Genomic DNA, 22,621 nt, shown 5'->3' with positions numbered 1-22,621 from the left:
CCGCGAGCAGCACTCAGGTATATACACACACGTTAATGTTGTCCAAGTGCAATACTAAATTATGTATAAATGAATGTGCCTGGCATAGTGCATACTTGTTAATATGTGTGTGTGTGTGTGTGTAGTTTTTCAAATTGCAAGGCAGGGCATCTCAGCTATGTACATTTGTATATTTATGCCCGCTTGTCTTGTCTTGCTGTCCGTTGGTCCGTCTGAGTGCCGCAGACATTCAACCAACTGTAATTATGTTGAAAGTAAAAAGCTTGTAAAATATTAACTGCTGCCGGCCACATAATGCATGTGTGTGTGTGTGCGTGCGTGTGTTTGCATGTGTTATGTGTATGCGTGCAGCTCAAATTTAATATTTAAAATGTTTTTGTTGTGGCGTTTAACTAAGAGCAACGTATTATTTTTTATTACACACATAGCATAGAAACCAAGCGATTTGCTTTGGCTCAAAAAACCAACAGCGGCAAATTTGCATGCACTTTCATTGAAAATATTTTCTCGTTTTTCTATTCCTTTTTTGTTTGTTTTTTTTTTTTCATTTAGTAGCCAGCCGCTGCCACTGCTGCTGCTAATAGAAATAAAAACAAAACTGCACACAAACTAAGCTGAGCTAAAAGCTCAAAGGCAGCGATGGCCGCCATCGCCATCACCATCACCGCAGCAGTCGGCGTCGCAGCCGAGGCCAGCTTCAGCTTCTGCTTCACCGTCAGCATTGCTGGAGCAATAAAAACAAAAAAGTATTTGCAAGTTTTCTATTGCGCATAAAAGTATGCTGCACCATTTTTTCCCTTCCTACATTTTGCATGACGTTTTGCTTGGTGCCATAGTTGGTTTTTCTTCTTCTCGTTTTTTATTTTTTTTTGTGCTTTCATAAAACCAAACTATTAAGCCAAGTGTTAAACTCATTTAGCGCGGATTTATGCGCCCGGCTGCGCACACTGCTCTGAGTGAGTGGGCATATGTGCATGTGTGTATGTTGTTGCTGTAGTTGTTGTTGTTGCACACAGCACTTGCTGTGTGTGTGCCTATGAGTGAGTGTGCGTGCATTTCGCTTTGTAAATGTGCCGTTTCTTTTATGCGTTTTTAATAAGCTTTTTTCCAAGCGTGTCGTGGGTTTGTTTGCTTTTTTTTATGAGCCACTTTCAACTTTTTTTCCTTTTTTCTTTTACAACACTGCATGTTGATTGCTGGCATTTGTGTGCCAATTTTTGCAGCTGTGAACTTGAAGCGTACAAAATTGAGTAGCAGGCAGTGTAGTTGTATGTCTAAATGGCATGCATGTGCATATGTGAGAGCGTGGTCATGGTTAATTAACATTTTGCCATATACCGTCCCAAAATAGTACCAACCAGATGTATGATTATGGCAAGCAGTGTGTGACTCGTCCTTGGCTGCAAAAAGGATGAAATGGGAGTCTGTTTTTGTCATGAAAATTATTTAGTTTTGTAGTGAAAAGGTTATTATTAACTTTAAATACAAAGAGTGCTTGAAATTTGAAAATAATGAGAAATTCTAAAGCCACTTTTCAATTTGCCTTTCACTTCCTAGTCCTACATCGTGTTACGTGCTTTAAAGCACAAAAATTGCAAAGAAAACAATAAACAACAAATCTCTTCCCACCTGCAATAACATTTTTTTTTTAAATCAATGAACTTAAAGCGCTCGGAGCTTAAATGGAATTGTGCTCTTGCATCTCTTGACGTTGTGGCATGTGCCAATAAAAACAATGTTCAGTAAATTGCACTTCACTAGATATTATTTCAAAGAAAATTAGCTGCATGTGAACCTATTTGCAATAACATACTACAATAACAATATCCTGTAAATTCGTAAAATTCAATAAACTTAGCCCACGGGCTGTTTGATTAGTTGGCCAATTGTTCAATCCATTAATGCAACAAACACCAGATGTGCCTCACTTGCTTGTGGCATAAAAGCCATTATTTGTTTGATGCCGTTGCCTGATATTGCGGTATTAATTTTTGATATATAAACTAAATTATTGGTAAATTTTTGCTGTGCAACACAATGCTTTTATTTATCCAAGTGTGTGTGAACATATTTTAGTCAACCCTGCTGCTGGTGCTGCTGCTGCTGTTGACTTGCCGAAACAACAACAATAACAGCTGAAAGTACAATTGTTGTTTTAGTTGATGTTTCTTGCTCGCACATTGGTTGAATCTAAAAATATCATTGGGTAAAATCCAAAATCATTATGAGTTTATTTAAATGGTGCATTACTATGAACTCATAAATACTTAATGTAATAATTACTAAAAAGTTGAATTGATGGGCCACGCCTAGCCACTCCTACAGACCAAGTACATGTAACTTGTGGTCTGAAAATATTAAATATATGACTTCTATTTGGAAGAATTGAATGAGTTACTAAGAAGGAATAACTTTTATTTTGGATATTATTATTTTAATGATATTTAGTTCGTTTTTAGATTTTTTTGTTATTATTGTTGGGCCGTTGATAATAGTTGCTACACTTAAATTGTCCTGCAATTCCTTAATTAGCAGCCTCGTCCCATTGCATATGCTTGGAAGACTTTAATTTCTCAAAAACAGTGGCGGCAGTCCAGATTATTATGAAGGATTCCATTCTTTTTTGCAAATATAATATAGCCCATGTTCGCCGTCGATAGTGAAGCTTCACAGCAGTGAAAGAATCTATTAAATTGGTCCAGTAGATTCCGAGCCTTTTCAATTCAAACAAACAAAGAAACATACAAACAAACAAACAAACAATCAAATCTTTCCTCTTTATAATATTAGTATAGATGTACCCAAATAGTAAAATGGTACACAAGTTTGGGGGCGATTTTGACATTGACATATATCTTATATATCATATATCATAACTTAGTTGAAACCTATTCAAGGCCTATAACAAAATGCTCTGAAAAGGATATGTGGCCGCTTGTTAGATCTAAAGCTTATCATTTCCGTCATGGTGTATCGAGTTAATATTCGAAAACTGGGATTAGTTTGTTGATCGGGATTTTAGATCAATGATCAATGGCAGAAACTTACCTCAGTTTGGCCCCCATAATTTCTAGGCACTAATATAAGATATATAGTAATTTTTTAATGAATAGCGAATACATGTAAAATATATATTTGTGTAAAACGAACACTGTTGACCAGTGTGCACTGAATAATTTTTCGACGGGCATACCCAGGCATATATTTGTTTGGCTTCATGTTTGGCAGTTTAGTTATTCGATTTTTGCATGTACTCTCAAGTGTAAAAGTCTATCATTTTCGCATGTCCGGCCATTGGCACGCAGCATTGCCGCTCTCCTCTCGCCACAATATTGGGCCACAATATAAGCATCAGACGACAACCGCAACACAACAGGCAGTGAAGTGTGTAAGGAAAAGTGCCAATCAAAGTTAATTGAAAATTCATTGAATGTTGTATATTTAAGTGCGGCTCACAAATAACTTTAGCCAGCCTCTGCTGCGTACGAGTATGTGTGTGAGTGTACGTCTTTGTATCTGTACACATTGCCTATTTGTATTGCTTCTTGTCGGCTCTTGGCTGTTTGCAGTTGGGCTAACAATGTAAACATTTTAGAGCATGAAATAAATACCTTAATTTGCAGCATATTAGAAAGACTATAACAGCAAATCTTGGGCATTTAAATAAGAGTACATATTCGACTTTGCATTTAAATTTTGTCAAAGTTCAACGGCCATATTTATGTATTGCACAAAAAGTAGTCATATATTTTGAATCCTTTGATTGCAGAAAACTTAAATAATAGAACAACACCATAAATGAAAGGAAAGAGCATTGTCAAATAAATCTAAACTATTCATTTATTCTGTAATTAGTTCTAACTGAGCTGTTAAAAAAAAATACAGATAGTGTGTAAGAAAAACTGATAGTAAATCTGTTTTGAAATTTTTCAATTTTAATAACGTTCTGTGTTGGAATTATCGGTACAAATAATTCTTACCTTGTTCATAACGACACTTAAACAAATGGGATTTTTTTAGTCGTCATTGTAATCTAATGTATAATCGAATGGGCTGTTTTACTCGTTTCATTTCATATATTATTTATAGTCTGTATTTTAACGATGGTGGACCTCACGAATTATGAATGTACTATACATATTTTCTTGGTCAGCAGGAGAAACCGTTCTGAACATATCCATCTGTCCGCCTTTTTAGAGTTACCAATCTGCAGGGACAAGTTTGCATTTTTGTACTCCCGACATATCCCCCCAATCTGTAATTAGAGATTAAAAAATATAAAAACTAGAATGTACAAATATATTTATCAAAATCCAAAGGAGACCTAATTTAACAATTACCTCCCGTTAGTGATGTTGAATTGAGACCATTGCTTTAGAGCCCATTTAGTCATGTGACAAATTATGGAGCAATCATTTTAATTCAGCCAGAAGTGCTGATCAGTGCCTGTAAAGGAAGAAAGGCAATGCATTTTTCAATATACTGGATGTGCTTTGAATCTATTCGACGGTATCCTCCGGGGGAAAGGAAATTAGTCTTTCAATATACGGACGACATTGGAGAACAGAACAGAACATAACTTCGTTGAGAAGTGTTAAGCCGTAGTAGCTGCAATCTATTGTCCAGTCATGGAATAACAATAATAATAATGCATGTCCATCTTCATGCAATTAGTAAATTTTATATTTTGTATAACCTTGGAGCAGCTCTCTATCTGTGCTTCAAGAGAAATTATAAATAACAGACATATGTATGAGAGCAATGCACAAGGACAAATATAGGTAATAAAATATAACATATATCGGTAGTATAGTTTTTATCCTTTTGGTGCCGCTAAGAACAAATGCGCTAAGAACAAAATGTCATAAATTGAAGCCAAATTGGTCTAGAATCTTGTCCTTCTGTTATTTGTCCGTGAGCACACGATCAATAGGGGGTTTCTTCATTTGAAAATTGACTAGGAGTTCCGCCATAAATGCAATTTGTATGAGATTTTCTGTAAAATGCTTTCTATTTGCCTTTTCTTGTGCTGGGGCTGCCTTGTGCAGTCCTGAACTATAAATACAGACACGGCAAGCAAGCGCAGCGTGTAGGCTGCTGTTGAAGTCAAGGCTTCTACTGCACTTACCACTTACGCACCATATTCACAGCCACATTCGTACTCTGTGTCATTTGCGTTGCGCTCAAGTTGCCCCGGTACATATACTTGTATATGTATGTATATATAGTATTTACAGTTACAGCAGTGGTGGTGGTAGTGGCATTGGCAGTGGCAACGGCAGCGTCGGCGCTAAAAGTGTTTACCTTTTACTTAAGAAATTACACTTGGGCAAACAGAATTTGCGTGCGCACTCACCAAAGCTGGTGCCGTGGCCACTCGTGTGCGGAGGCGGAAGTCGGAGTGGCTGTAAGAAATCAAACGCTAGCCAAGCAACCGCCAGAGATGCCGCCTATTCGTTACCGCAGCCTACAAATTGAAAAGTTTTCTTGTTGCTTTCGGACTATTTGGTTTGGTTGGAGGAGCTGAGGCATTGGATTGAACGATGCTCTTGGCACTTTGCATCTATGTATGTCTGTGTGTTCCTCTAGCTGTATGTATTTGTGAATGTGTATGTGTGTGTGTCTTTAAATGTGTGCGTGTTAAATGTTGACTCTTGTGCGCTAATAGCAAAAAAGCGTGCCCCAAGTCCTGACTTTTGTGATTGTTTCTGGCGAGACAAAAGTAAAAAGTTCAAAAGTTGCGCCTGAAGGGAATTTGCAAACGCTTAAAGTTTTTAATCAGCGGTCAATGCAGCTTAGATTAAACATGGAATAATTTGTGGCTGCAGATATTTTATGTATTATACAAATATTCTTGTTTAATTCATCAATTATTTAACATTGGAGCTGAACACATGTAATTTTGAAATTATGATCTTTGAAATGAGATCGGAAATGAATTTGCTGGTTTATTTGTGTCTTATTTGATCAAAAATACGAAAACTCGTATATTAATAGGCAATTTACAGTTTATAATTGTTATTTTTCTAGAATTGTGGATTTGTGGCACGTTTTTGTGGTATATAAATTTTTTTCTATTAGTTAGTTCTATTAAAGCAATGTGAATCAAGAAACATTCTACATTAAACGTAGATAATAACTATAAGAGCAAAGCTATTTAGTCGCCTTTTTTTTTTGTTTGCTTTAAATTCAACAATTACTTTTTTCTTCATTTTAGTGCCATTATGGTAAAGAATCGAGTTACACTATTTGCTCCAATAGGAGGAGTTCTAGCTACCTGCTCGACATTTACGATATGTACAGCGAAAAATGGAAGAATAGGTGTCTAGAATTAATAAAAACTAGCACAATTAAAAAAAAAAATTCCACCAAGCCAGCGTAGCGCTGAAACCTATAATAATTAAAGAATTTAAGTACATTTTTGAGCTGGCCTTTATTTAGGGTTTTTAGTTTATTTCGACAGCTTAATATTTTACAGACTGCAAGTAATTTTTCCAATCAGGCTTTATGCTTTAGCTCGTTGAGCTATGCCAGGCCTCCACTAAATTAGTGAAATATTCAACTAAGTGAATGCAGTCCCATCCATTTTTAATCTCAATAGCATTTAGCAATTAAAGTTTTCACTTTGTTGAATGAAAATAATTTTTAAAAACATATAAAAGTTTCAAAAGCATACGTTTTCGTAGTGTTTTGTCTAAGTACAGAGTTGAGTTGTCAAGACCAACACAACTCCTGGTACTTATAGGATTAAATGCCTTTACACTTCGCCTAACACAACAGGCACAGAAGCACTAACAGACTGTCATGGCTATTTCAAGTTGTCTTTTCATACTGATCAAGAATCCATCCGTGTGTTAGTCTGTACTTGCACCAACCTAGTATATCCCTTGACCCTTTGACCAAAACACTACAATTTAAATTTTGAAATATAGATATCATTATCAAAGTGGTAATTCGCTTTTGTCTGATTGTTTTATTTGCTGATCATAATTTGGGATCCCCATTATATTATGAGGTCGATAGCTTCTTAGAAATGCAACGCTTTTTGACGGTAAGCGCGACGGAGCCCTTGCTTTCGGCTATGGAGCTGTGCGGACGTGGTTGGGTGGTCCCAATGGACATGCCCACGCCACTTGGTCGACCCACAGCTCTGACGGATTGTGCAACGTCTTGGGTTGGCTGTTCGGCCTTGTCTTTCTTCTTTCCGGCAGCTATATGGGCCTTCAGCTTGTGATAGCATGGATGAGATGGGTGAAAACCGGGCTCGAAATGCGATTCCGATGGCTCACTCTGTGATGAGTAACTCGATGAAGTCTCAATACCGGATTGGTCGTCTTGATTGTCGTGCTCGGCGCACACTTCAGACAAGCAACTTTCACTTGTCGTATTTAGTTTATCTGGAATACTTAGTTCGGAATCACCGAACTCTTCGGCTATTAGACGTCTGGCCAATGGCACAGTCAAAAATTCCTTGTAGTGTAGTTTGCGACGGCGCTCGAACTCCAGGCGACCCACCTTTTCCTCAAGAGATTCGGGAAAGTCATCATCGCCTGACGAATCGTCCGAGTCGTTATCCATTCCAAAGGCCGGCGTTTCTGATTGCGCAGCTCGACGTAACTTTTCCATTAGAGTTTCCGTGTCCAAAACATGAGCCGGCTCATCATCGAATACAAATGGGGTCTTTGGCTCATCGATAACCATGTGGCCATAATCCTTGTTAGCTGGATGAAGGGTTTCCAACACATTCATCTCATCGAACTTGGCTCTCTTTAATGAGATGGTGGGTTCGGCCTTAACTCCATATGCATTTTTTAATATACTTGTCCTGGAAGGCTCATTCTGATTGCGCTGCATGGCAAAGGGTAAGTGTAGGAAACTGATTGCGTGTAAATATCTTTATATTTTTGTGTTTTTTTTTTAAGTTTTTTTTATTTTAGTTTATGTGTATGTTGAAGCTTTAGAGTAACTGAAAAAACATCCAGGCAATGTGAGGGTTTTAAAAAAGCCCACCTTGTTGCAGGCCTCTAAATGTTACAATCTTTATCCGCTGCTTCTCTTTCAATATCCCTTGATTTCTTATGTTCTTGTAGAGCTTTTTTTTGGTCAAGTTTTCTAAAATTGTTCACATAGTACAATCGCCACTTGGCTAGCTTTTTAATAAATTCAACGCTAATTTTCCATGATTGGATGAAGTATTTGTACTTATAGTATTCAACACAGTATAAGCCAGTTATTTACTGCAAGGCCTTGAAACAACTTCAGGAGCTTATACACTTAAAAAGCGATTTCTTTTCTGATTCTCGCAAACGAGTAGATTCTTTAGTTTATTTATGTGTCTCTTCATATATTTATTTTCTCTAAGCTAAAGTATATTTCATATCAAATTATGTAAGGTCCATAATCTTTCTAATTGTATGATTTTGCATTGCCGTCGTACCGCGTTATTCATAAACATTTTTTGTGTGCAGAATATATTTGTATTTTAATGGATATAGCTATATAGATTTGTGTAGTAGTTGATTGAATTAAACTTAACTTTTTTTTTTTTTTTTTTTTTTTTTTTTTTTTTTTTTTTTTTTTTGAAGTTTTTACATATATACAATTTATTAAACTAGTTTTCTACTACCAATATGGCAGCTTAAGCTAGTTGAAAGTTAGGGAATACAAAAGTTGTCTATAGTAAGCATCTATAGGACGCTCTTATATCTATGTACATATATACAATATTTACAATGTTTTACATGAAAAATGATTATATTTTATGATATATACTATGTATTTTATACAAGGGCTCTTGTGGGGAGATCCTTTGGATGGCACTTCTTCAGTCTTCTCTTCTTAGGTTTGGACAGGAGCCGCCTCGCTAGTGCGTTGGGGTGACTGCCGAGTCGCTTCTCGTAATTGCTTGCGTGCATTTGAATGACATCGCCAACCTTGGGGACACATAAGTCTCTTTCGATGTCCCTAGTGCGCATATACCAGGGAGCGTTGCATATTTTTCTAAGTATTTTAGCTTGCGCAACTCTTATTTTGTTTAGGTTTGAAGCAGCGGCAATGCCATAAATTGGTAGCGCATACTTCCATATTGGACTTAATATGGACTTGTATACTGTCACCTTACTGTGCAGGGACAGCTTGTTGCATGGTGCAAGCAGCCATGCCATCTTTCCGGCTTTCGCCATGACCGATCGCTTCACCATTGTTGTATGCTTGCTGAAGTTGAGTCTTCTGTCCAGAATTACACCAAGATATTTGTGCGAATTTGTATGACTGAGCGTGGACCCCAACATTGTGATATCTCCGCATGACGACGGCCTTGTTGTAAATGTGACATTCGCACACTTGCTGGCGTTGATACCAATGTTCCAATTCAGAGCCCACTTCTCGAAACTACTTACATACTGCTGTAAGGCTTCCGAAGCTACATCGATATCTCTGCTTCTGGTAAGCACCGCAGTGTCGTCTGCGTAAGTAGCTATTAGTGCGTCATCCTCGTCTACTCCAATGATCTCTTGCGGTGCAGGCATATCAGCAGTAAATAATGTATACAGGGTAGGACCGAGAACACTGCCTTGGGGCACCCCTGCACAAATTGAGCGCCTCGTGGATTTCACTCCATCAACAGCAACTCTGAAGCTTCTGTCCCTTAGAAAGCTTTCGATGAGTTGAAACAATTGAGGAGTTAGCATGCCTTTCAATTTGCAGAGGAGACCATCATGCCACACTCTATCAAAAGCTTGTTTAATATCCATAAACACAGCCACTGAGTACATCTTTTGCTCCATGGCTTCCAGGGCGAAGTTGACCACACGGTGGAGCTGTTCCGGTGTTCCGTGACTTCTTCGAAAACCAAATTGCCATTTTGGAATTCTGCGCGTCACGGCTTCGAGCTGGAGAATCCGGTCCAGAATCACGCGTTCCATCATCTTCCCGAGGGCAGGTAGCAGACTAATCGGCCTATATCCATCTACTTCAGTATGCTGTTTCTCTGGCTTTGGAATCATCGTAATTAGCGCCATTTTCCAGCAGTTTGGAAAGTGCCTCAGCCTGAGTATGTTATTCATGAGCAAGACAATATACAGCAGAGCCCTTGTGGGGAGCAGTTTCAGCGTCCTGTTGTCTAAAAGGTCTTCTCCAGGCGCTTTTTTTACCTTTAGATTTTTTATCTGCTGTACCACTTCTTGAAGTGTAACTGGGCTTGCAGGCAAGGCCATTTGGAATGGCATCTCCAGCCTAAGCTCGACTACCCTTCGCCTATCTGCTGTTGTAAAGTCAAAAGGCTTAAATCTTTCCTCTAGGCTGTTTGCAAAGATTTCAGCTTTCTGCTGACTGGAGTAGCTCCATCCACCTGTAGGATCCTTAATTGGAGTCTTAGGGATGACCAGCCTCTTAAATCGCCTCGTAAGCTTCCAGAGCGAGTAATTAAATGATGCATCTGGACCAGCACTTTCCAATATGTCATCAATTCTGCCTTGTCTGATTTTAGCAAGCTCTTTTTGCAGTCGATTGGACAGTCTTTTGTAGATTTGATGAATGCGAGTATCTCCAGTTCTTGCATATTCTTTCCTGACTCTTCTTTTCAGGCTTAAGAGCGCAGCAGCCGTTGGTGGTAGACTAGCTTGACTATGTTGGGTTGGCAAGCGTAAAGTTTTCGGTGCAGCAGAAGACGCAGCCAGTGAAATGTTCTTCATGAGGATTGATATCGCGTCTTCGATATCCTCTGGGCTGTTAATTTCGACGTTCAGGTTAATTCTTCTTTCGAGATCGGCTTTAAAAACATCAATACGGGAGCCAGGTGGTAGAATATATTCCCTCTTGGGATTATATTGCGGTGCATGATGTAGCGTCGCTACTACTGGAAGGTGATCCGATGCGAGCTCATATTTTGTTTCAACGGTGAGTCTGTTTAGGGCAATCCTGTTGACAATAAAGAAGTCTAGTGCAGAGGGGTTAAGTCGTGTGTTGTAAGAGTAGAAAGTTGGCTCTCCAGTAGCAAGAACTTGGCAAGTAGTACTAGCTATGGCCTCTTGCAAACACCTTCCTCGCCTGCAAGATCTGGAATTACCCCACCATTGGTGTTTTGCATTAAAATCACCGCCTACAATAAACTTATCTCCTAAGGTTGCAAGCAATAGATCAAAGTCGGCCCTGCACCAAGCTTCATTGGGAGGAAGATATAGGGAGGAGACTTTGATGCTTCCACCATTCGTCGGTATAGTTACGCTGGCCGCTTGGATGCTTGTTTTTAGAATTGGCTCATTCTGTGAATGAGCGATACTTGATCTAATGATGACTGCAGAACCACTTTTAGCGGTGCCACTAGGATGATTAGCGTAGTACTGGTCGTATCCTGGCAAATATGCGTTCAAGCCAGGACGCATATGCGTTTCGGTTATTAACATGATATCGATCGAGTTTGAACTTAGGAAAAGCCTGAGTTCATCATTGTTTTTGACCAGGCCCCGTGCGTTCCATAATCCGATTTTTAACAGCGGATTTAACATTTGGATATTAGTTTTTGTACCAAGTCACGGAAGGCTCTATTGGAATCCATATTTTCCTGTATGAGCTTATACATTTGATCCATTCTTGCGTTTAGATCTAAAATCGCCTTTTCCAGCATACTAAATTTGTTGTTTAGATGCCAATCTTCGGCGGAACTGTGTGATCGGGGCGAGTTTTGGTTTGTTGGCGCGCTGGTACGTTTTTCTCCAATTGGCCTAGCTGCATCAGCATAAGAGAAGCCACTCTTAACAGTAGAGTTTGAGATAAACTGTACTTTAGTGCCTTGGTTATTTGGGTAACTCCTATTGCTACCGATAACTAGTCCATCTTTCGGCAACCTCACAGCTGGCTTAAGTTTTTTGGCTAGATCAATTCTTACCTTGCAGCCTCTGAAGCTCGACATGTGGTCTTCGCCGCAATTAGCGCATATAAATTCCCCATTATCATTCAGGTTACATGATTTTGAGCCAGTATCATGGTCCCCCGAGCATTTACCGCAAACCGGCTTTTTAAGGCAATAGTTCCTCGTGTGCCCGAAATCTTGGCATCTGAAGCATTGTACCAGCACTTTACTCTGTTTGGCCTTTGATATTGTAACCCTGTGTCTACCAATTTGAGTTATTTTTAGTGCCTCAGCAACGTTGGGTGCGTTCTGGAGGTTAACGTAAAACATATTTTGTCTTGTTTTAACATTATTTATGTCCTCACCATCCTCCTCATTAATTTGAATGTTACGCCAGTCCGGTTTTCTGGGGCAATATATATTCAAAACTGTAAAGCCCTTGTCGGTAAAGGTGCGCTCTATTAATTGCCTGGGTACATTGGGATGAATATCTCTGAGCACCAATCTGCAGGGTTTGTTCTCCTTCAACTGGTGGTGCCAGAATTGACAATTTTGATTGGACAATAATTTGATTATTGCACGAAACGCATTCGAATTCTTCGTATAAATACGCGAGATCCCAGATTTCGATGTGCGTATGTCGTAATCGTTAGGGGAGACAGCAGAATTGAGCGCCACCTCCAGCTTATCCAATTTGTTGACTTGTGGCACACATATAGCAGGAGGCTTAGGAATACTACTTCCCTGCTGGAAACGGCTGGCTTCATTTTGCTGGCTCGATGGATCTTCGGAATCTGGCTCTTCCATTTCCATAATGGAATCAGCTTCTTCCGAAAGGGCTGCAAATCTATTATTTTGAAGCGCTGGCGGAGAGGAGGACGCAGTTCGTTGTCCCTGGGTTGTATTGACAGGAGTTGGCTTATTTTTTTGAGCCGATTTTAGTGACTCGACGGCTCCTTTCCGCTTCCTATTAATACCGGGTACTGGCATTTGAAACGAGCAAAATTTGTCCAGAGTTGGATTTGCAACTAAGTTTGTGATTGAAGCCGGTGTACTCACAACGGCGGGTGTGGAGCACAAACTGCCATTTGATGTCGCTACTGTAGTATACGTTGATTGAGAGTTCACCACAGAAAATGTTAGGGTACTTGTAGTCGATGTACAAGTGGTTGAGGCAATCCAGTTACTGGTTGAGATTGACGGCTTTAAGTATGGTTTTCCCATTGACATATGCAAGTCCTTGGTTATTTTTGCTCTCAGCTCCGAAGGTGATTTACCAGAAATTTTTCTCATCTCCACGTACTTCGGCAGCTTATTGACTACTTCCTCAGCTGCTCCGAGAGCGGCCGAGTCTTCATCAGCATTCATTTACGTGAGATAAGATGACTTGCAAAACAAGCAAAGAAGAAAAATTCTGGGCTGTCTCTGCTCCGATGACGTGTATACGTCAGCAGAGCAGCCCCATACAGCAGATTAATTGTTGATTGGAATCCAAGAAAATAAGGATACTAAACGATTGCCAAAAAGCCAAGGTGAAACTAGGTTTCCGGGTGGTTTTTTTTTTAACGCACTATACGCGAAATAATTGAAAAAGAGGAATTTATTACAATTTTTCACGGAGCGCACAATAAAAAGTCGACTAGTCACTTTGACAGCTACCAGGGTTGATGAATTAAACTTAACAGTAACTGTCTTTTTCGCTTCTGAATAGTTTGCCAGCTTTAAGCAGCTTTAGGCTACTTCGAATAACCTTTAAGTTGGTAAATTTTCAAAACAGCCCGACACTGGCACAGTTGCCATGAATGCTTTTATGGTACCGCGAAATCCAAAAACTTGTCTAACCCTCCAACGCCTGCAAGTCGTTGAATGCGCGCTTGACAGGTCATGCATGCCCAAAATACAACACATTGCTGCCACTCAATATTTATGACCATTTTAACCGCAAACAATTGAAGCTTAAAAGGCAAACAATGAAATTTAGAACTTCCAATTAGGAGCTAAAGCTACCCAGTTCAGCTGTGCTGGCTAATAAAAAACTTTATGACTACACAAAAGGCGTCGTAGTGAGTGCGGAGACGGAGTGCGGAATGAGGAACGACAATAACAAGCCCATAAAGCCTGCTTGTTTTTCTACCTGGGCAATTCGTTGGCGCAGCTTATAGGAAAAAGAAATAACCAATAAACAGCAATAAAGGTCATTGATGTGGAGGGGTGTTGGGGTGTTGGCCACAATAGCAGGAAAATGAAAAAAAGAATGAAGAAAAACTGATTGAAAGCTTCAATTTGAAAAATCATGGCCAGTGCAGAGGCCGCAAATTGTTATTTTTGGGCTCAATGGTAGAGCTCTGACGAGGCGACTGTGGACAAATTGTCAACAAGGAACCTATCAAAGCGGCGGCAACAGCAACAGCAACAGCAACAGCAACAATAACTACAACTACACAGACTACGAAGCTATTACATTCAAATCAGTCTGTGCAGTTAGTTAGTGTCCATTGTGCGGCTTCGTTTGCTCCAGTAGTGGTCATGGCTGGCTTACACCAATAGCACCATCAGCAGCAACAACAGCAGCAGCACCGGTGGTGAAGGTAGAAAGCGTACGCTTTATATGCACTCGCATTTTATGCATGTGGCTTCGTTTGAGACTGTCGTGTGGCTTGGCTTGGCTGGGCTAGGCTGGCCAAAAAGGCTTATGGCTTCATTTTAGGCAAAGGAGAGAGGCTTCGTTTAATGAAAGTTGAAATTGTGACAATTGGCATTGCAGCAAATGCAGAAATTGGTAAAAATGAAGTTAAATTTGCAATATTTGGTATCTGCACTGCGATCCATGTCGAACGAATTCGAACAGAAACTGCTCAAGCGGCATACAGTTCAATTATAAGCTGCTGTCCGTTCAGGCCGTTTAGGCAAACAAAGCGACAGGCGCTGTGGTTGTTTTGGCTATTGTTCATGTTGTTGTTGTTGTTGTTGCTGCTGCTGTGTTTTTCGGCTTCAATGCACTTCTGTTTGGCATCCTGTTTGTTTTCCGACACAAAGGAGTCTTCAATGTGGGTGCGCCTGGAAGTAGGCAACACGATGCAATTTAATGCCGACTACTTTAAACATTCTGTTCATTTGTTACTCTTCTGAAATCATGTTTTTTTGTTTTTTGCACAATTTAAGCATCATAAGCAAAATATGCTCAAAGTGAAATAGAATCCCCTGGAGTGCATAAAACAAAAATGCTGCGCAAGAGCGCAGAAAATAGAGCAGCTAGGCTACGAGTTAAAGGAAAAAAAAGGAATGAAGCAAACGCCCCCGATGGCGTGTGGGAGCCACAGGAAATGCAAATTGTCGTGCGCGCATGTTGTTACAAATTCAAAATTGTAAAAATGGGAAAAATGTACAAAAGAACATCAGCAGCAAAAGCAATGCCAGCGCATTGAGCGACCGGCAGTCTAACTAACCATGCAGCGTTGCGCTTAGCGGCGTTAGTCAAACGAGTTGGTTAAGCGCCGCACAACACTAACTAGAGCAACAACAAAAACAACAACAACAACCAGTGTAGCAGCAGTAGTAACTACAGACACAACAACAACAACAACAGCAATAAGACAACAAAAGCCACTCGCATGACAGGCCACAGCGGCAATTTACATGGCAAGCGTTCCTTTCTTCGCTCTGCGCACATGGCTCTCTCATGGTGACACAATCAAAGTGGGCGGACAGCTTTCAGCTGCAGCTTAGGGCGGAGACTGGAGCAGGAGCAGGAGCAGTCTCTATCGCCTGGTAGACTTGTAAAACTATATGATGAATACATTGGATATATGAGCTATGCACACAATTGCGCTGTAACTATAGAAGTTTCTTCGCATTCCAATCTAAGCAGGTCTTGTGTTGTTCTTATTTTATTTATTACGTAAAAGAAGTTTAAAAAAATTAATATAAATATTTCGACAAAAAATATTCGATCACTAGTAGTGACCAAACAGTCAGAAGAGAGTGTTCAAAAAGCATGAGCGGTTCTATTTATTCAGAGCATGTGAAAAGAACGTCCTATCGTCCTATAATAAATAAATAAAAATAATCGATCAGCTGGCCTATATTCCAGTTCTTCCTAAGTTTCAACATACACATGCATACTTGTATTTGTATTTCCTTAGTTAATTGGGGAATAATTTGTTTTTAAACAGATCTTCAACTTTTACTCAAAAGGTTAAAGGGTAAGAGAAGTTTTGGCAGACTCTTGATCAATATGTTCAGATGACTCGGAATAGCACGGAAGGATCTCCAAATGTATAAAAAACAGAAAGTTCGCATTGTTTGTGTAGTGTTTTTTCTAGATGCGTCCCACTACATTCCGCTATTAGTATTACTTTCATTGAATTTTTTATCCAACCACATCATAATGATATGTCAAGATATAAAGAACTTTTTAACTAGAACTGTAGCATCTGCATAATCTATCAAAGAGCAGTCTCTTGGAAGATTTGGAACTTTTGAAAAACTTCAATTTTATTTCAGCATTTAAGGCTTTTTCACCTCTTTTGATTATTCTGTAACCAATTGGTGTTTTGTTATAGCCTGTACCCAAAGGGTGAAAGGCTATACTAGTTTTGTGCGCATGTATGTAACACACAGAAGGAGGCGTGGCAGACCCCACAAAGTATATATATTCTTGATCAGGATGAGAAGACGAGTCGATATAGCCATGTCCGTCTGTCCGTCTGTCCGTCTGTCCGTCTGTCCGTCTGACCGTCTGTCCGTCTGTCCGTCTGTCTGTATGAGCGCAAGGATCTCAGTAAGTACAAGAGCTAGGATAACCAAAATTGGTATCAAGGTTCCTATAAGCCCTAGGCAGAACGAGTTTGTTTATTTTTTCTGATACACCCCCCCACTCCCCCGCAATTCGTATTTTTTCTTATAACTTCCGTAATTCTCGGAATTTTGAAATCAATTTTGGTAGGTACATCCAGTTAGTACTAATGTGTCCGTGTGCCAAATTTCATCATGATAGGTCAATTCTGAAGAAAGTTATAGCCATAAGTAAAATCGCTGCTCATGCGCTGCCTCTGTCGGCAGCGCTGCCCGCAGCTGTTGTTGTTGTTGCTGCTTTGGTTTAACTTTGTGCTGCATACATACACGCATATAAACACGCATATAAACACGCATAGGTACGTGATGTAAATGTATGCTGTTTAAACTGAACATAAACATGTATTCTAATTTAATTTAATTAATTATTTTAATTAATTAATTCATTCATTTTTTTTAATAATTTAATTTTAAAAAAATTTTTTTTTTTTTTAATTTTTTCCTTTTTGTGGAGAGTACAGGCTATTTTACTGTCGGGCTTGCTCGACTGTAGCGTTCTATCTTGTTTTAATATTGGAATCGTGTCAACCTAAAAGCGAATAAATTTTCAAACTCTAGTTGCTAAGAGCTTACACTTTAATTGAGAATGAAAATAAATAACGAATGAATTCATATAAATTTAACCTGCGTTATTTTAAGTCCATATATTTTTCATACATTCTTATTCTAAAATGATCGCTTAAAACTAGAGCATTGCTTAAATTACGTAAATGCTTGGATAACGAGATGTTTATTGATGATATCAGCTTTCGAATGATATATACTTAGCGTTGAGTGAGCTTGATTTTTGTGAAATTCTTGCCTTAGTAGTAGATTGCTTGTTGCTAGCATCTCGGTACAACTATTCCTTTTTTGGTTGCCTATATAATCGAAATGGGATACTGTGCAATGGCTTAGAATTTGTATATATGTATGTAGTACTTTTATATGTCCATTTAACTTATGCACTTTTGTCTTCGTACATTTTGCATGGGAAAAAATATTTTCATATTTTTGCCAGCAATATTTTTCGCGAAATATGGCCAGCATCATTTTGGCCTTAGACGAAAGTTGGCGGAGCTGAGTTACGCGAACGGGCGCAAATGCAGCTAAAGCTGAACTCCTCAGCGAAAAGCGCATATCAGGGCGGACGCTTTCTGCATAGTTTATGTGACGCTGGGGGATGTGTCTGGCTGACAGCTCAACGCACTTCCGTTTCCCTCCCGCTTCTCTAAATCGGCGACACTTATAGCGACCTTGTGTTGTTGTTGCGGTTGTGGTTGTCGTTGCTCAGTACTTGAAGCAGAGCACTTTTTGGCGCGTTGAAATGCTTGCCGCTTGTCGTTGACGCTGCACATAATTCAAGCAGTTAATGAAACTTGCTGCAGTTTCCTTCTTTTTTTTTTGTCCATTCCGTGCTCTTGTAAAACTTCGCTTAGTCAATTTTTTTCTCCCCCGGCCACTTTTGGCGTTAATGTTGAGTGCGTTTGTTGCTGTTGCTATTGCTGCTGGTGCTGGTGCTTTTGGCGCTTGAGCTCAGTGCGCCAGTGACAGTAATTATAGGGCCATTAGCAGCGCGTGGCAATGTCATTGCGAGAGGGGCAGGGGGAGAAACGAATGTGTTCGGACGCATGGTTATTGTGTAAACGCATTAAGCGTAATGTTAAACAGAAATTAAACAAGTGACCACCAAGCATTTAGCACTTGTACGAGTATCTAGCTCCATGGAGTTTGTTGGCTTGCTGGCTGCTTTTGAGCTCAAGTGATAAATGGCAAATGCCAACAGCTTATGATGGCCGTTCGGAGTGTTGGTCTTGGTGAACATATGGGAAATGTAATGTGGTAGCACCAAGGATAACTTTTAAAAAGTTACTTTATTTTCATAGAGCAAGTTCGCATCGAAAGGAGCCGCAAATACTCTTGTTCCTGCCAATTTTCGTTCGCAACTCGAACTAAGGCAGTTTCCTTGATAGAAGCTGAAGCGCTAAGTAAGCATATATTGTGGGTTGTTTTTATTCATTTGTTGAGCAGAAGTATTCCAATTATTTTTGGAAACGATCCAGATCCAGGAACAAACGGTAATCAGCAGTGAAACGCATTTTAGAATTAGTATTCAAGCACACTTTCAAGAGAACAATTAAATGAAAATAGTACAACACATACATATGTGCAAGTAATTACAATAAGAAAAGAGCCTAATAATATTAAAATTTATACTTGTAGATAAAAATTTAACTTTTAAAATATTGTGTTATAAATTAAAATAGAAGAAATAAGAATAAGATTAGATTAGAAATGTATTTAGATAAAATAACATGATACGTATTGTTAAGGTATATTTATATCCTTCTAAATATTTAATGACTAGCATACTAACTTAAAAGTAACCTAATACTTGTAACGCTAGGATAGAGATTACTATACAAATGAAATAAACAAATAAATAAATTATGTCTCAGTCGCAAGTATTTTATGTGATTAAGTTAATGTTATACTATTTTTCTTAGATAAGCCTTTATTTACAAATAGACCTAGATTGAGAATCTGAGAATTTGAGAACTGGAATAAACTGACTTTTACTCCATGGCCGTGGTATTGAATACACAGCAAAGCTTTTGAAAACGTAAACCATACTTAGTTTATCATAACTTTACATACACTTTACTTTAATTGAAGTCTTGTTTCCTTCTTTTAAGTAGTTATTAGCCTTTCTTGTATCTATCTATATCTATATCTTCACTGTAGTGTGATCTGTTTGCTCAATCTATATTTATGATTTCTAATTAAATAAGCTTAACAACACTTTAAAACATATTGTATGTATATATTGCCTAAGTACACTCAACAAAATACAAGATTATACATTTCAATTTATTGGTCTTCTTAAAAGTTGAATTTATAAGAGATACAGAGTTAGTGGCATCTATTATAGTCAGTCAATGCTTATACTTAGTTTATATGACCAAATGCCTTTCAACTTGAAAAAACACTTGCAAAATGCATATTTTAAAGAAACTTGGCGCAACTTCTTAGTCGTCTATCAATAGCAGCTTCTTATCAAACATTTACAGCCAGCACACAAAACTTTTTTTGTTGGTTCTCTGTGGAGTGGCAAAAGAATTTTGTAGCAGCATCGAAAGTTGCGCAACGCTGCGTATACGTAACTTCTGTACTCTGACGCACGCCCGTTCAATGACTGCGCAAAACGCCTAACTGGCAACGACATTTCTGCACTTTTGTGCAACGGCAGTTCATTTTTCACTCATTTTCAAAACGGGCACACAAGACAAGCGGCCAATGCAGCTGCTTTAGCATTTTCCTTTGTGTGCTGACTGGCTGGCTGGCTGGCTGGCTGCTGCTTTTCATATAACAACAATATTTTATGCTCAGCTGTCTGGCTTTTTATGCAGCATTTACAGCTGCCTATGGCTTGTCTGCCTGTCCTCCTCCCTGCGAGTCTGCCTAAGTGTGTATAAATGAAAAATTACAAAAAACCGCCGGCGTCTGGGGCCAAGTGTTTGCCATGCACTTGAATGTGTTATTTTTGCCTTCGCTCGCTGTGCATAAATCAACCTAGAAGTACACACACGTGTACTTCCACAAAAGGCTTAGCTAGTGGACAACATAACTATTAAAGTGCGCAGGTCTTAAAGACAAGCCAAGGATTTTAGCAAAGCGACAATATTTTATTGACCACGATGCGGCACGAAAATCAGGAATGCTTCAGTTAAGTTATTTTGTGGCATATCCTCTAACTTAAAGGTATTTAAAGAGAATAAATCCTAATAAATCAGGGAATAATATATTAACTGAGAATAGAAACGGCAGAATAAATGTAAGAGTGTAAAAATGTAAAATGATGCTCATGAATATCAATTAAAATTTATTAATTACAAATAATTAAGAGCAAGGAAACACATGTTCATTTTCGCAGCCATATTACTGTTCTGATAAAGGGGGAGAGCGGTTGGCATTTGGAAACATTTGAATTATGTTGCTAATGTGTTTGTCATTAATATTTCCAACAAAACCGTCAAATTTGAAGGATGCTCTTTCTATGCCACTTAAAAATTCTGTATCCGAAGACTAAGTAAGAGGCAGTAGACAGCATCTTCGACCACATAAAGTATATACTTACTATTTATTCTTAATCAGCGTGACAAGAGAAATCGATACAGTCCTGCCCACTTGTTCGCCCGTCTGTCTGCATGACCGTCTGGATTTCGAAGACGGCTTAGCCCACATTGACCAAACTTGGTATGTAGATGCTTCCAATCCCCAGGCAACACGAGTTTATTTTATTATGATATTTCCTCCCTCTCCTTGCTGCCGAATTTCATTAATACTGCCCATAATTTCAAAGCTCTATAAACCAAACATCACACAGGTAATATCTAATTCCTTACTTTTGTTTTAAATTTCATATAATTCGGTTAATTCTAAGAAAAGTTATTAACGAAACAATTTTACTGCGGGGTGGGGGGTTTTGGTGGTGTTCGCTCTTAGTCTTCTTCTCATTTTTGCTTCTGTGGCGGAAGTTTGTTTCACTGTCGGAGTTTCTCTCTTGTTTCCACCTGATGTACTCTTTACAAACTATTTTATATGAAAACAAAATGAAAAGCAAAGTCTCCCTAAGTATTTATAATTATTTCTTTGAACAAAGAATATGTTTAGACAAATAAGTATTCATTTCTTATTGGGTAGTCCAAAGAAAAATGTTTAGGTAAAAGTTGCAGCTTAAGATCAATTGTTCCAGCTGCTAGTTATAATAGGAAATGGCATACTATACTGTATGGAGTTTCTGGAAAGCAATTGAAGTCTGGTCTTACTCTGTAGAAAGTAAGTAAGCAAGCAGGCAGCAAAAGCTGCTAGTTACTGCGGAAAAGAGGTCACGTGTGTCATTTACATACACACACTCAGGTCCGACTTGACCCAAGTCAAATGTAAGTTGAGTTTGACATACAAGGCATACGAGTGCAGAGTGAGCGCAAACAGAGGGCTGTAACAGAAAATCAAAGCGTTCGTTTGAGCTGCGTGAAATGCTGTTGAAATTGACTTACGCACTTGCAGCTGCAACAACAGCAGTTGCTGTGGCAGTGGCAGTGGCAGTAATGTGCGTCCAATTTCAGGCACTAAAAAGTTCTGCCTTCACCAAAGCGCATGAAGTTTCATTTGTTGTCATGGCCAGCAGTCGTAGTGGTAACGAAATCCCAGTTTGCCATTCTCCCTTGCAACTTGGTAACGTTGTGCTTCATATTTATTGCACAAGAAAGTTGGACACATTAAAAAAAAATACAGTAAAGTTGATTTCGTAGTATGTACGAGTATATGTCGTTACAGTGAACGCTCACAGAACGTAAAACTCGAACTACGAACTAGCATATTAAATGGAAGCTTGCGAATTCTTGTATAATTAAATAAAAGCTTGTTATAAAAAAGTAGTCTTGTCTATGCTAACATATAATTCCGAATCAAATATTCTGTAAAGGGACTCAACCTAAGCATATAGGTTAGTTGTTGGAAGTTTTTTATGAGTAGCAGCATAGAAGCCGAACAGGCTTCAATTCAGTAAGATCGTTAGAAATTAAAATTTAAAAAAATGTACAAATTGAAAAAAAGATGAAAAAAGTACGTAAAAACTGAAAACCAGTATATTTATACATTTTTTAAATTATAAACCCTATATATATATATTAAATTAATAGGAATAAAAACGATGCAATATTTCTGTCAACGGATAGTACTTTTAGATTTTTTTTGAACAGAGTTATTTTTTAAGAGTTAGTAGCAGCTTAACTAAGATAAAATTATATTAAATAAAGATAAATATGTAAAATTAATCAATGCTTGAAAACTTGACAGTTGTCAAAAATATAATTGGTACAAAAATAACAAATACTTCTGCAAGTACGAGCATCTCTTTCTGCTAAGCCCGATTAT

The 22,621-nt window shown here is 38.6% G+C and overlaps 1 protein-coding gene across 1 annotated transcript; it reads right to left on the bottom strand.

Annotated features, from left to right (window-relative positions):
* Window positions 1-6,947: 6,947 nt before the first annotated feature.
* On the bottom strand, window positions 6,948-7,965 carry LOC115630681 (protein phosphatase inhibitor 2-like). The gene has a single exon (XM_030527327.1). The coding sequence runs from the start codon at window positions 7,852-7,854 to the stop codon at window positions 7,009-7,011; it is 846 nt and encodes a 281-aa protein (XP_030383187.1). The 5' UTR covers window positions 7,855-7,965; the 3' UTR covers window positions 6,948-7,008.
* Window positions 7,966-22,621: the final 14,656 nt, after the last annotated feature.

The sequence above is a fragment of the Scaptodrosophila lebanonensis genome, unplaced genomic scaffold (assembly GCF_003285725.1).
Source record: "Scaptodrosophila lebanonensis strain 11010-0011.00,11010-0021.00 unplaced genomic scaffold, SlebRS2 tig00001410-arrow-pilon, whole genome shotgun sequence".
Taxonomy (NCBI): Eukaryota; Metazoa; Arthropoda; class Insecta; order Diptera; family Drosophilidae; genus Scaptodrosophila; species Scaptodrosophila lebanonensis.
This window is presented reverse-complemented; position numbering and strand designations above follow the sequence as displayed.